The sequence below is a fragment of the Cheilinus undulatus genome, linkage group 20 (assembly GCF_018320785.1).
Source record: "Cheilinus undulatus linkage group 20, ASM1832078v1, whole genome shotgun sequence".
Classification (NCBI taxonomy): Eukaryota; Metazoa; Chordata; class Actinopteri; order Labriformes; family Labridae; genus Cheilinus; species Cheilinus undulatus.
In genome coordinates this window covers 40,294,948-40,310,767 of record NC_054884.1, presented here as the reverse complement: position 1 = coordinate 40,310,767, position 15,820 = coordinate 40,294,948, and the positions used below count along the sequence as shown (strand labels likewise).

At 41.2% G+C, this 15,820-nt stretch overlaps 1 protein-coding gene across 1 annotated transcript; it reads left to right on the top strand.

The window, feature by feature from the left end:
• Positions 1-409: 409 nt before the first annotated feature.
• Positions 410-4,036, top strand: hcar1-3 (hydroxycarboxylic acid receptor 1-3). Its single transcript, XM_041815975.1, has 3 exons — positions 410-827; positions 1,915-2,455; positions 2,550-4,036. The coding sequence occupies exons 2-3, from the start codon at positions 2,057-2,059 to the stop codon at positions 3,240-3,242; spliced, it is 1,092 nt and encodes a 363-aa protein (XP_041671909.1). The 5' UTR covers positions 410-827; positions 1,915-2,056; the 3' UTR covers positions 3,243-4,036.
• The last annotated feature ends 11,784 nt before the right edge of the window (positions 4,037-15,820 follow it).

The following is a 15,820-nucleotide window of genomic DNA, read 5'->3' as shown; positions in this document are numbered from 1 at the left end:
GAGTTCAGTTTACATTCTTATGTCTGTGTGTCATTTCTCTGATTTCTCAATGATGCTTGGAGGGTTTTTTTCTTCAAAATTTGCACGAGTGTCCTCCCTGGAGGTGGTAGACCAAGGTCCAAAACCAGCCCAGCTCTTCTTCTAGGCCCACCAGTGTGCTGCTGCTGTCGAGTAATTGTGAACATCCACCAGGGCTGCTTCCAGTTTACTGTAAATGAACTGTACAATGAAACATGGACCATGGAGGTCAGGAAATCCCTGGTCCACTGTAAAGTTCATTTGTGGTTGATGTTTTATATTAAACCTGGATAATCACCACTCCTATCCAGCAACAAAGCATGATTTTTATTTATTTATGCTGTGGTAAAATGTAGTATTTTGAAAATGTAAACCCATTCTCTGAAAACAGAATCACCTTTTTTGTGATCTTAACGTGGGCGGAGCCGCTGAACTAAACCATTAGGACATTAATGTCAGAGTTCAGCCGTGGTGTGCATACTGTCTTACTGGTTTTTTATTTTTTGATAATAAAGAAATGTAGGATTGACCTGCAGTGTGTTGTTTATAAATTCTTGCATATTCTGGTTTTGCATCACATCTTTAACTAACAGTCGTACGTCCCTGGTGTTAAAGTTAAATTTATGGTTTCCTGTCTTTCACGTCACTTTTCTGCCCTCCTTCAGAGTTCTTGTGTAATTTGACGTGTGTGGTTTCCTAAAGTGAAGCACAGTGGAGGATTCTCAGAGACATAAATACTCTGATGAGTCAGAAGTCGCCACATTAAACCGCCAACATCTGTGGACAGAACTGTTTCAGTCAGCTAACAGGTAAGTTTGGAGTTTTAATATTTATTTAAGTGTGCTTTTAAATACAGTTAGACCTGTCAGAATTAGCCTTGAATGAGACTCCTGCAATTTAGACTTTCAATTGTGAAAATGAAATAAAAATCACTGTTAAACTGGGGTCATAAAATGCCTGAGGATTGTTAAAACCACCTGTAAGGGCCGCTCTAAAAATTCTAAAAAAATAAAGAAAATTTCAGGAAAATTTTCACATGTAAATAGGAAAAAAAATAGTTGGGCTTAGAAAGTTGAAAATTAATGTGAAAAACCCCTCAAATGTATGGGTTTGGAAAGTTGAAAATCAATGGCAAATATCCCCAGATTTTTGAGTTTAGAAAGCTGTAAATTAATGAGAAATATCCCAAATTTCTCAGTCTAGAAAGTTGTAAATTTATAAGAAATAATCCTAAATTTATGAGTTAAGAAAGTTGGAATAAATGACATATAACTTGAAATTTTTGAGTTGAGAAAGCTGTAAATTAATCAGAAATATCCCAAAATTTCAAGTTGAAAAAGTCTTACTTGTGTAGCTGTGTCAGTGGAAGAAAAAGCAGACCAAATGAAGCTGTTTTTCTTGGACAAGTCCTGCAGATTACAGCTCAATCTAAAGATAATTTTACTGGGACTGATTGATTTGGAAACACTTTTCATTTAATCCCACAATCATCACCAAAGATTGTCATTTGGACTTGGAGGAGAGAACTCTGTAAACTCGGTTTCCAGTTTGGTCTTTCTCAAATTTGGCATCTGAAAAAATTCAAGTTTCCCAAAAATGTGCAGAGCTTCTTCTTTTTAATTTTTAAGAGGGGCCCTATTGTACCACAATAATGCTTTATGGGTAAAAAACATCACTAATAGTGGAAAAATAAGCCTGTCTTATTGGGTGTAATGGCCCGTAGTTGGTCCTTCTCAGTATAATTCACAGTCATTGTACATACTCATATAAGCTCTTAAAAGTGATGCCTCATCAACTTGTACTGTAAAAAAGAAGCCTAATCATCTTATCAGTGGAGAAGTGAAGCTGACTATGAACAAACACCAAACTAATGTGTTTCCTCTCTTTTCTGCACAGATTACCCTCATCAGAAAAAAGGGGAAGTTAAAAAGAAGAAGTGAGAAATTTCCTGAATCTCTGAACCCTTCTGGTGTGGTCATTAAGGTTTTTCCTTCAACCACCAAACCCACAACGCTTTGTCAGAGAAGAAGTCTTTAAAATGCTGAATGGAAGTTTGATGACCCCGGCCCCCTCTGGTGGTGGGGGTGCTGGTGGTAGAGGTGGGGGCTGCCCACCTGTCGGGATCCAGCTGGAGGGTTTGATCCTCCCCCCGGTCCTCACCATCGACGTCATACTTGGGCTGCTGGGAAACATCGTGGCCCTGTGGATCTTCTGCTTCAAACTGAAGTCGTGGAACCCAAACGCCTTGTTCCTCTTCAACCTGGTCATCGCTGACTTCTTCGCCCTGGTGAGTCTGCCGCTGAGGATCGACGCCTTGCTCAGAGGCCACTGGGTGTTCGGAGATGGAATGTGCCGGATCAACCTCTTCCTGATGTTTTCAAACCGCTCAGCCAGCATCGCGCTCATGACTGTGGTGGCGATTTACCGCTACTTCAAGGTGAGGAAACGAGTATCATCCAGATGTTCTGCTTTTTTGTTTGTTTCCTTTCGTGTTTGACAGTTCTGACCTTTCAAATTCCACCGTCTTCCAGGTGGTCCACCCTCACCACCGCTTCAACCGTATGACGAAGCGTCAGGCTGCCTTCGTGTCCGTGTTCGTGTGGATGCTGGTCATCAGTCCTCGGGTCCCCATGCTGGCCTACAACCACATCAAGGGCAGCGGTAACAAAACGCAGTGCTTCTTCTTCACCTCGTACAAAGAGGCGTCGCGGGCCATCATCATCCTGGTTGCCATGCACCGCATCCTGACCGTACTGGAGTTCATCATCCCGCTCGCCATGCTTATCTTCTGCTCCGCCCGGATCTCCTGCTTCCTTCGCAAGCGACAGATGGGAAAGCCGGGCAAGGTGCGGAAGGCGATGCGAATGTGCGGCGCCATTGTGGTGGTGTTCATGGTGTGCTTCCTGCCCACCACGGTAACCACCATCGGGGTGTGGGTCATCCGCTCGTACCGGCCGTGGGACTGCGCCTCCTTCTACACCTTCACCCAGCTCACCATCGTGTCCCTGGGGCTGAACTTCCTCAACTCGGCCCTGGACCCCATCGTCTACGTCTTCTCCAGCTCCATGTTCAGGAAGGCCCTCGTCGGTGCGCTGCCTCGTGCTTTACGCTGCAAGGCCGACGACGGCGACAGCAAGAACGCCGCATCCTCCTCAGGAAGTCAGTCGACCACCCAGATGGAACTGAAATCCATGAGAGCGGACAGAGAGAGTGAAGCCTCGTAACAGACTCAAACTCATGACTTTTGGAGCATTTTCACTCAGTTCTGTCTGATTTTTGTCCATCTTTACACTTTAAGGGCAGACTGACCATTACACCAACAGGGACTGCAACGACAGTCAAATCCATACTTCAATAGGGAGCTCAGCAGCTCTAACAGCCTCCTCTCTTCTTGGAAGACTTTTCACAAGATTTGGAAACATTTCCATGTGCATTTGTGACCATTCATTCTATAGAGCAGGGGTCACTAACTGACGGACCAGGGTCCGGGTCCAGACCCGGAAGCCATCTGATACGGACCTGGACCCGGACCTACAATCATTAGATTAAAAAGGAATTTTAAATTTGACAGGGCGCTTCTATTTTAACTGGCACAACCATTCTAGGATTTACGGTACTGGTTTTTCAAAACAGGAAATGCACAGACCAATTGCATGCGAGCTAAGCCATTTCACGTGACGCCACTCGGCCAATGAACTGTCTGCATTCCAGGCGGTAAACACTGAACCACTGCATTCATACGAGGACCAGACAAGAGGAAGACAGAAAGAGAAAAGAAAGAAAGAAAGAATGAATAAAGAAAGAAAATCATTTTTTGTGTGTAAAGATTTGTTGAGTTTATTATATTGTTAAGTTGGTTGAGACAGTTAAAGCACTTTATTTTATTTATTATTTTAAGAATTTATGGCCAAATAAATGTTGTGAATTAGCTTTAAAATGACAATCTAATTACACTTTCCACTTTGACTTCTGTTGTGTGTTGCTTTGTTTAAATAAAAATGTGTTTCAAATAAAATTAACAGCATTAAAGGAAAACTAATTTTCATATTTTATCAGTGCAACAAGTCCCTGAAAGCGCACCCAGATCCACAGATCACACTAACTCAGACATTATGATGTTCCAGATCTTTGGTTTCATACATTTTCTCTGACTGGACCTCTTTGAATTTTAGCTGATTACCCCTGCTGTAGAGCATTTATGAGGTGGAGCACTGATGCTCCCAAAGGTGCTGGATGGGGTAGAGGTCAGAGGCCTGTGCTATAGGCAGACTATGCACATGCATGGGGCCCCAAAGCCGAAAGTTCACTCTCATCTGAAGAGAATTAACCCTCAGAGCATCCTGGGGACCAAGAGTGACATTTTTTCTTTTTTTCATTTGTTTGGCTCTCAATATACTGAACAGTTTAAAGGCTAACTGTATGAAATTTTGCCACTATTTTTTAAAATTTTATTTCCTAATTCTAAAATATTGTCTGCTAGAAGTGTAATGCATAGGAGATTTGCATCAGACTGACAATCTTTCACCTTGCGACCAAATTTGCCACATTGACTCCCATTATAACCACTCATTCCACCTTAGAGGGATAGTTGAAGACCCCACAATATATCTGGTGCAGTAACAAGGCAATCTAATGTGGACTTTCAAAATAAAATCCTTCTCAAAATGCTATATTCATTGTGCAACAGCCAAACTTTGAAATGAAATAATTAAGAAAAGAACTGCCCAACTTTCTGTTGAAATACTTAAGAAACCCTGTTTCCTGTTTCAGACTCATTCTACCTTAGATTTTGCTGAGGAGGAAAAACCATTATTTTGTGAATAAAAAAGAGAACGAATAATTAAATAAATAAAGGAATAAATAAATACATGACTTGTCAGTGTTGGGAACAAAAATTGGGGCGTTTCTATCTAAATCTGAGCTTGGTTGGTTGAAATCAGTGATAGGAAGTAAAAACTATGATCTTGATTATATATGGGAAATTTGAAGGTAATCACATGTTCAGTATGAGAGTTACACATAATTCCTGTCAAGCTGACTGAAGTGCTTGCTGTCTCCAGTGAGACATCCTTCAAAAAATGCCTCTGTTGTGAAAAAATATTGAAGTTGTCTTTCTAAATCAGAGCTTAAAAGGTAAAGGACAGCAAGACCACTGAAGATATGACTCATTGGTGTTACTTCCTGTTGTCAGTAGGGGGCGCTATGATTTTTTTTTTTTTTTTATTGTCTGTAGGTGAGTTCAGTGTGACACTGTTGTCTTGCTAGAGAATTTTGAAGAACACAGAATGAAGTTTTAAAAAAGTTAGAAGGTGTCATTTGGCACCATCAAAAATCTTATTGTGAAATTGTGATGAAGCTGGTGGACTTCCTGTTGGGATTTTGACATGGGTCCAAGAGGCTTTTATGTAAGTCTGATGATGACCTACATGCATACCAAAAATGATAACCCTGAGCAGAACAGTATGCTGGGGCTGATTTATTATTTACAACACATGAAAAACACATGAAAAATCAGTGGAGCGAATGTTCTACTGACAGAAGGGGGCGCTGTGACAAAGTGATGATATTGATATATGGTTGTATTCATGACCAATGTGCGTTTATCCTTGTGAAGGGGAGATATTATGTAAAAATGACCTTTTCAGGCTTTTCTAACAAAAATACGTGCCCCTGGTCTGTCCACAACCCCCCCAAGAATCTGAAAAATCCATTCCCTCACCCTCTCTTTCTCCACCTTTCAGAAAATGTGTGCTGACACAAGTTGTTCTCAGATTTCCCCTCATGATGTCATGTGGGGAGTTAGCCCCACCCCCAGGTTCAGTTGGCCCTCCCCGCCTGGAAGAAAGTTCCACCCTCCTCTCCACAGACATAATAAACAAAGACGCCTCATTGACTGGCTGGCTGTGCGTCGACGTCACCGCCATATTGCGAGAAGCAAGTCTGCTACATAAGGCAATACAAGTAGATGAGAACGTAAACTGTCGAATAAGCACAAACGATTACATTCCTAGATTCAAATGCAAGTGCTGATAATAGAAACCACAACAACAAATGAACGAGATTTTAGGTAAAAATGTGCATTTATTTGACTCAAAATTATCAAATAAGCATTTAAATTTCATCTCCACTTTGCACAATGTGTCATGAAAGAGACATTTAATTTCTAATTTCCAGAAAATTATCTGTTAACTAGTTCATTTAAGTGTGACAGCTCCGTTTCAAATTTAAAGGTAATTGGATCAAAAAAGGGTTAAAAAATATGTTCAATGGCAGATTTACTGATGTGGATTTAATTTTTAAAGACCTGGAAAAGCCACCCAAACCCAGACTGGACAAGCTTTTGTAAGGGCTACTTGGCAGTCAATAACGAAACCGGTAAAACCCAATAAAACTCTTTAATTCATAATCATCACACAATCACAACAGAAGCCATGTGATCTCAGCAACATTTATTAAACAACGAGGCATAGGGAACAGACAACAAGCAAGTGGCAATAATGGATGTAAGAAATGGTGAAGAGTGAGAAATAAGGGTTCAAAGTCACCAAACGTGTTAAAAGTTGGCTAAAGGTGGCTTAAATGGGACATGCAAACATGGGTTTAAATTAGCTGGAAATTGGCTAAAAATGGCAAAAATGTGTGGTGAAAATGATGAAAAGCAGTTAAAAAGTGGGAACCAATGGTTAACGGTACCAAAATGGATTAAATACAGCAAAACTTGAAGTGAAATATAGTTTAAAGGTGGAAAAATGGGTCAAAGGTGACCAAAATGGGAAAAAGCAGACATAATTTTCCTTACAGTGGTAAGAAATCTGATTAAAGTTACAAAAATGGGTGGTAAAAATGGTAAAAAAGCAGTTTAAAAGTGTGAATAAGTAGTTTTAAGTTGCAGCAGTTGGCATAAATATGAGCTGAAAAGACGTTAAAAGGTGGCGAAATAGGTTAGAAGTGGCAGAAAAAGGGATAGAACAGAAAATATGAGTAAAGTGAGGGAAAAGGTGGCAATACTGGGAGTAAAAAAATGGTGATGAGTGGGGAAAAAATTGAATAAATGGTTTTAAAAGTCACCAAAATGGGTTAAAAGTAAAAAAAAAAAAAAACAACAAAAAAAATTGGCTTAAAGTGGCTTAAATGGGTCAAAAGTGACAAACATGGGTTAGTGGCAAAAATGGCTCAACTTTTTTACATTTTTAGGTCGTGTCATTTTATTTCAAGTCAACAGAAGAGGACACCTAAAAAACGTGGAGAAAACAAAAGCTGCCATCTAAAGTGAAAAACAAAAATTTATTAAGTTGTAATGCATGCAGTCTACATTTGAACAATTTTAAACCATTCAACCGGTCTGAGAATGTCATTTTTCAATATTTCTGGTTAGAATTAGTTCATTTGAACACCAAATCCTCAAGACTACAGATTCTACCATTTGAATATTAAAAAAATGTACAAATTAATACAATATTTTATTGATTATCAAGGTTAAGAATGAGAGCATGTTTGCAACCAGTTACAGGATATAAAAGAATCTGTCGGCTTTTTCCAGACCAGTTACATTCTTAAAAAGGACAAACTGGCAAAAATATTTCCAATTGTTTCTGAGTGATCTGTAGAGGTTTGTTGGGATGCATGATATCATCGTCTGATATCAGCCTCAGCAGATAGAAATTTTGACTTCTGCTGGTATTTGCCTTTTTTTAGTTACAGCTGATATTTTGGCTGTGAATATCAGCATATACTGACCGTAAATTTTGTCCATATAAACTAAAAAATAGTGGTTTTAGGTTTGTAAAACATTTAAATATTGGTATCCATACTGCTATCAGCTAGAATCAATCTGAAAACATCACCATATCAGATATCAGCAAAAATCTACTATCATGCATCCCAAGATGTTTACTAAAGTAATCTCATTTCTGCTGTTCTACAAAGCATAGTTAAGTTAAACTGCATGTACCAAGAGATGGTTGGATTAAAACTGTAGCTGCTGGTAAAGCTACCACAATCAGATCATTTTTAACTAAAGTTACATTTATTAAATTACAGCTAACATTTTTAATCCAACAACCTCTGCTGCTGTCACAGTCAGCGGGCAACAGGAGACAATAACTGTAGTGTAGGTCCTGCAGCCATTTACACCACAGTTATTAACTACTCAGGATTATTGGTCAACACCAGAATTTACAAGACAGAAACAACTTTATATGACAAATTCAAAACTTCAACTACAAAAATATTAGTGACTCAGATTAAAAGAGAACGTTAAATTGAGGAAATGTCATTATACAACTGTCACAAGGAAACAAGGCAGTAGGACTAAAATGGAAAAAAAAAATAAAAGAATCTATAAGGAAAGAAAATAATCAAGATAGTAAAACTCTACACTCCGTAGAACAAACTATATTATGATACATTTTCCCAAATCCGTCAGCCCTAGTGTTTTGCCAAATTATTCAATTGCGATTTTTTGCCAAAATTTTGACTGCCATTTAACATGGGATTTTAAAATCTGTCATCTTGTGTGTTTATAAAAAGAATAAATGATTGTGTATGATAACAAAAACCATATTGTGTAGATAACACTAGGGCTGAACAACTCTGAAAATATAACCAACTTGAAATATCTATTTTGACTTGTACTGAAAATTTGGTATGATAATTGTACTGAAGGGAAAAATCATTTTAATGTAAAAATATATGTATAAAAAGTACAAACAGATTTTTGCAAATTATTCTAGAAAAACTGAAACATAAATGCTTGCATGATGTTGTGTTTTAAAATGGTATTTTGACACATTCAGCTTAAATAAAATTGCACCTTTTGCAATTTCATAACTACAGTGGGCCAGACTGTGATTTCATCTAAATTCTGCCCAACGACCAACTAAAAATCCAGTAAAAAAAAAACAAAAACAAAATGTAGGGTTAATGAAAATAAACGATAAATCCAAACAAAAATGGGTTTTTAACAAAATTAGTAATTAAATCCTATTGTTTTGCCCCTACTTCAGGGATAATGTGGTTAACTGTTAAAGACATGAGTCTTTACCGTACAAGTGTGAGACTTCTTTCCAACACTGAAAAGTCTGAAGACATTTGTTCAGGCAGACGTAGAGATAGAGTAGTAGCAGAAATCCAGCACACTGGTGAGCTAGCACGTTTCGTTGTGAAAAACCAGATATAATCCGATAAGATGACACTGCTACGCAAGGCCAAGCAAACACGACACGCTGCGTTTCACTGTGTGCACACTGAAAGTGAACCCATGTGGTGGAATTCACTCATTGCTTGTAAACTGAAAGTAGCATTGTGTTTTAAAGGCAGCTGATATGACAGCTGGGCTAATAAATTTGTTAAGCACTGTATATTTGTCTCAGAGACCATCCAGCATCATGAAGTGCTTTAATGCGGACTCTTTCATCTTCAGTCAGCTCTCCACGTTTTACCATTTTGAACAGGAATGAGGAATTTCAAACTGAACTCACCCAAATTTGAGCCGGCTCACTGGGCTTCTCTGAGAAGTCAGAAATGAATCAAGCGTAACATTCAACCACTAAAACTCATTTTTCTCTTCAGGAATGACAGTAAATAACTATAATTTGACATATGAATCAAGAAATAATAATGTGCTTTACTATTTTTTCAGTTCTTTTTGTAAATCAGTAAATTTAAAAATTCATGGATAACAATAATAATTCTATTTTAGCATTAAAAATATCATTTGGGTTAAAGAGCTTCTACATATTGGTGTATTAACCATTGCAGAAACATAAACAATGATTTTGGTAATTACCAATGCTGTTAATTTAGGGCAGCTGTGGCATAAACCTCACTTTGGTTAGGGTTAGAGTGGTCTAATACATTTGTTAAGCACTGTATATAAGAAACTGGTGCTAACTACTGAGGACATGGAAGGCTGTGAGGTAAAGGCCAACCTTTCCTGGATCAGGAAGAGCTTCCTAGGAGCTCTTCCAAAGGGGAGGGCCAAAACCCTAAGCCATTGACGTAGATGGCCCTCCCGCCTCCTTGACCCCCCGGCCGAGGAAGCTGGGGGCCATTTTAGTAGAAGGCCCTCCGGCCTCCATGGTCCCCTGGCCGAGGAAGCTGGGGGCCATTTTAGTAGAAGGCCCTCTGGCCTCCATGGTCCCCTGGCCGAGGAAGCTGGGGGCCATTTTAGTAGAAGGCCCTCCAGACTCCATGGCCCCCCGGCCGAGGAAGCTGGGGGCCATTTTAGTAGAAGGCCCTCCAGACTCCATGGCCCCTGGCCATTGTTGTAATGGCCCCCAGCTTCCTCGGCAGAAGCTGCTGGTGAGGTGGTGGATGTGGCACCCCGTGCCGTCCAGTCCAGGCTGCAACAGGAGGACCGAGACCCCATTGTTGCTGCCTGTAGAGCCTCTGACCACATCCAGCAGAGAGGTCAGGGCTACACCTGTACGTCGAGCTGCTGAAGAGCGCTTTAACAAACACTAGAGGCAACACAGGCCTGAGATCAATATCAGCAACAATGCGGCTTCCAGATGCCAGGAAAAGGCCAGAGATGGAATTAAACAGAAATGGAATGTTGGAAATGGGATGTCTGTAATGGAATGCTGTCAGACCATCACATAACCTGAACAGTGCAGAGCACAGACCCCAGGGAGGTCTTCACCAGGACGCATAGTTACTGGCCTCAGATTCGCCAACTCCTGGCCTATCACATGATCACCGGTGGACTTGTCAGACACACAAAACACAAAGGCATTGTGGGGCTGCAGTTTCAACTAAACTTCCTCACTCAAATCCAATAATGCTAACAAAACCTTAAAGTCAAACAAGTTTTAATCTACACCAACACTGACTAGCAAGGCCAGTAAAGCCTTTATCTAACCATCTTGCTGCTTTGAAAACGGCAGGTGCAGGTGGCATCTGGTCATCCCACAGGCTCAGAATCCCGAAACCTTATAAAGGTGTACCTAACAAACCCCTGAGCCGGTAGGACAACCAGACACTACCCACAGATGCTGCATGCAAAGGACACAAGATGCTACGCTAACAACCTGTCATCTCTGCTAATACACAGCAGTAATCCTGAGTCTATGCTCACTGGGAGCAGGCACATCGCACCTGTGAAAATTTGAGTTCTTGTGCACGGTGAAAAGACCCACCTCTGGCAAAGATGTGATCAACCACAACCTGGTAGTCTCATTCACATTCAGGGCCAGAATCAGAGAACCATGCACACTAATCAGTCAGCCATCTGTCTGCAGGTTGTCCTGATGAGTCTTGTCAAACCCAAATCTCCATGCCTGGTGTCCACAAGGCCTGCCAGGCTTAAGGGAGAGTCCTGCGTCTCAGCATACAGCAACCACAGAACCATGATGCACCGAGAGCTCAGGGGTTTGTGTAAAAGGTACACAATTATGCGGTTTCGGGATTCTGAGCTGTCAGGACACCAAGGCGTTTTCTGCAGTCACAGTACGCCGAGACTCAAGACTCTACACCTCAAGCCTCACTGGCCCTGTAAAGCACCATGCACAGGGACAATGGGCGTGACAAGACCCTCCAGGATAACCCACAGACAGACAGCTAACGATCAGTGCACATGCTTCTCTCACCCCAACCCTGAATGTAAATGAAAACTAACCAGGAAGCAGATGATCACAAGTCTGTCTGAGATGTTTCTTTCACTATGAACAGGAAGTCAGCCTTCCACAGGTGGACAGCTCTGCTCCAGCCTTCACCCGAGTGTCCAAAGCATAAATCTAAACACCTGACTACACAACCACTAAGTTATCTGCTAACCTTTCACTCGGGTGATCTACCAGATATGACCGCAAACTCCCCAACATTTAAATACTGCATTAGCTATGGCCACTCACTGACCAGCACAGAAACCAACAACATAAAAGCCCTCTGGTTCATAACCAGCAGGCTATCCATCCCTTCCAGAACTGCAGCCCAAAACTTCACACAACCATCAACTCACTATCAAGCAAACCAAGAGGAGAGGCAAGTCCTGCCCAGAAATGCCTCTCCTCCCAACACCCTAGACTAGGAACTCTGTAGGCCAGTAAAGCCTTTATCTAACCATCTTGCTGCTTTGAAAACGGCAAGTGCAGGTGGCATCTGGTCATCCCACAGGCTCAGAATCCCGAAACCTTATAAAGGTGTACCTAACAAACCCCTGAGCCGGTAAGACAACCAGACACTACCCACAGATGCTGCATGCAAAGGACACAAGATGCTACTCTAACAGTCCGGTACTTATGTGCCAACACTACACCCTGGGAAAAGACAACCTGCCCTTAGTAAGGATCCTATCACCTTACCTGTGACACGACTGAAACAGCTGACTACACCTGTCCCACTGGATCACACAAGATCCCAACAAACAAACATCCCACCTGTGAAAATTTGAGTTCCAGCACACAGTGAGAAGACCCACCTCTGGCAACGATGTGATCAGCCACAACCTGGTAGTCTCATTCACATTCAGGGCCAGAATCAGAGAACCATGCACACTAATCAGTCAGCCATCTGTCTGCAGGTTGTCCTGAGGAGTCTTGTCAAACCCAAATCCCCATGCCTGGTGTCCACAAGGCCTGCCAGGCTTAAGGGAGAGTCCTGCGTCTCAGCATACAGCAATCACAGAACCATGATGCACCGAGAGCTCAGGGGTTTGTGTAAAAGGTACACAATTATGCGGTTTCGGGATTCTGAGCTGTCAGGACACCAAGGCGTTTTCTGCAGTCACAGTACACCGAGACTCAAGACTCTACACCTCAAGCCTCACTGGCCCTGTAAAGCACCATGCACAGGGACAATGGGCGTGACAAGACCCTCCAGGATAACCCACAGACAGACAGCTAACGATCAGTGCACATGCTTCTCTCACCCCAACCCTGAACGTAAATGAAAACTAACCAGGAAGCAGATGATCACAAGTCTGTCTGAGATGTTTCTTTCACTGTGAACAGGAAGTCAGCCTTCCACACCTAAACACCTGACTACACAACCACTAAGTTACAGTCAAACCTACCTGTGGCCACTCAACGACCAACACAAATCAAACATCACATCATCCAACACGTTTGTGTCTTGAGGTTTTGACAGTGCCGTGGAGAACCACGCCACAGGTCGAGTCAGGGCAAAAGTGACGCCAGGAACTCTACGCCCTGGCTCAGACCACCGCGGCGTCTACAGTTGCAGCTGCCCAGGCTGTGAAACAGGCTGAGGACACAGACAGGAAGCAGCTGATGGAGCCTCGGGTGTGTGCTGCCTCCTGTGATCGCCGCGCTCACACAGCGGCGCGAGGTACAGGCGTAGTCCTGGCCTCTAAGCTGAATATGGTCGAAGGCTCAACAGGCAGCACTAATTTTTGGTCCCGGCCATCCTGTTGCAGCCTGGACGGGCCCTACTGATGGTGCCACACCCACCAAATTTCCACTTCAACCTCACCAGCAGCTTCTGTAATTTTTTTTTTTATAAAATTTCATTTTTATACAGGGTTTTATTATTATTATTATTATTAATTGATTAAAGTAATACATTTTTAGGTTATTAGAGAGAAGACTTAATTTTATGTACTCTGTAATGTTAGGTATTAAAATTTGTAAAAACTGAGAGCCTTTTGTGAGCTAAGGAACCATGTGGACTGAATGAGTGTCTAGTTTTCTTATTTGGGTGGCCTACATGGGGGAAGGTTTTCTGTCCCTGTGGGATATTAGAGGTCAGTAAGTGGGTGAAAATTGGTCTCAGATATTCTTTTACTGAGACATAACTTAAACACTCTTTGCTTAACACTTAAAATTTAAAGGGCTGAACAAGCCTGCATGCCCAGTTTATGCTGCCATTTTTAATGCTGCTTTTTCTAAGTGCACACAGTTACTGCAACAGTACATGTGGCCTGCTGGGAAACCAGAGTGGACGTCTGGCCTTGTTAAAAAGAGGGAACCATGCCCTCCTAGTCCAAGCAGTCTCTCCATCGACATTCATGCAGGAGGCAGGGCCAGACTGGTTTCCTTTATGTCTTGTTTTTTTGAGTGTAGTGTTATCAAAGAAGGACTACACATCCAGAGGACGCTTACTGATCTGAGTGTGTCAACATCGTAGATCACCACTCCATCCTCTTCAAAAGAACCTAATAAGGGGAAAATAATCACTTTAGAATAAAGAAAACATTTCAGTTTTATTACCAATAGATAGATGGATAGATACTTTATTGATCCCGAAGGAAATTCAATTTTCAGCTGTTCCATAACACACATAACAAGGACAATGAGAAACAAAATTAGGTAGAAAAATATTAGGTAACAAAATACTAAAAAGAAAGATATATACATGTGTACAAGGACAGTTTGTAATCTTTCCCAATAGAATAAAATATCTTGAAGTTAAATGTAACTACTAACCTGATATTTCATCAAGGTTCTTCATTGTCACATGAAGTCCATCACACATCAGCAGAGTGCTGAAAAAGAAAAAATAGGATCAGAGTATCTCAAATATACCTGCAGATGTTTAGCATTTAATTTCATACATTTTAGTAAGTTTTAATGATAGTTTGACAGTTTCCAACTGCACCTTCTTTGCTAAAAATAAGAAACTGCACAGCTTATTGCAAACAACTGATTTGGTTTTTTGCAGGGACAACGTTTCATGTCTACAGGTTAAGCCTGTTCTCAATGCCACTGGTCTTACATCAACATTAATCAAGTTTCATTAACGATTTTAGCTTTGCACAATCATGACAAAGAGACAACAGTGTCCTAGTTGTCAGCAGTAATGAGAGCCTATGCATGGCTAACTTGGTTTGTACTAGGGCTGAACAGGTTAGGAAAATAATCTAATTGAGATTTTTTTACCCAATATTATGATTTTCAGAGTTCAACATCTCATGTATTTTCCCAACAAAAGCAAACAATAATTCATTGCAAACATCTGATCTTCACCTGGTGGCCCAGGAGGACGAGGGCCATATCAGACCCCCCAAAGCTTCCTGTCCGGCCCCATAGAAGGTCATTAAAGTCAGAAAAGGGGGAATCCACCCCAAACAATGAATATTGAAATAGTTTTAGAATGACTCAACATCTGATCTGTTTTACAGAAATTCCCTTGTCAGCCATTATTAGTAAATATTTAAAAAATGGGTTAAGACGGGCAGAAATGTTGCAAAAATGGCCAGATTAAGTATTAAAAAGGGGTTAGAGAGTGGCAATAATGGATAATAAGCATCAAAATTGGCTGTTGAGTGGCACAAAGGGACACAAATTGGCAAGAAAAGTGAGGAGATGAGCTTGAACTGTGGCAAAAATGGTAAAAGCAGAAAAGGGGGACAAAAGTATTCCAAAAAAATGGTATAAAAGTGGCAAAAAAAGGGTGCAAAAAGTAATGAAAAGGGTTCAAAAGTGGCATAAAAAAATGATAACTGACAAAAAATGGATAATTTTGGCCCCTGCTGTGGTTGAGTTTGACACCCCTGATCTAAGGCTAGACTTGTTTTAAATGAGCTTTGCCAGGAAGTTAACTTCAGGAGGGATATAAGCAGCTGCATAGTTGTAGATATAACATGCTTACATAGGGCATAATTTACATTTAGCTTTAGAGAGTGGGGGCTCATCAAGGATTACACTATTTATTTATCAAGCAGACAGCGTCACAGCTTAGTGCACTAACAGAGCACATACAGTGTGAAAGTCAGTCCCAGCTCTTACCATCATTCGTTCTGTCGCCTGTATGTGGGCGAGGAGGGGAATGTTTTCCAGACCTCAGCTTGGACAAAGACCTCTCCACCATCCTTGGTGTCTCTTCCTCTGAGTTGAAGGATCAA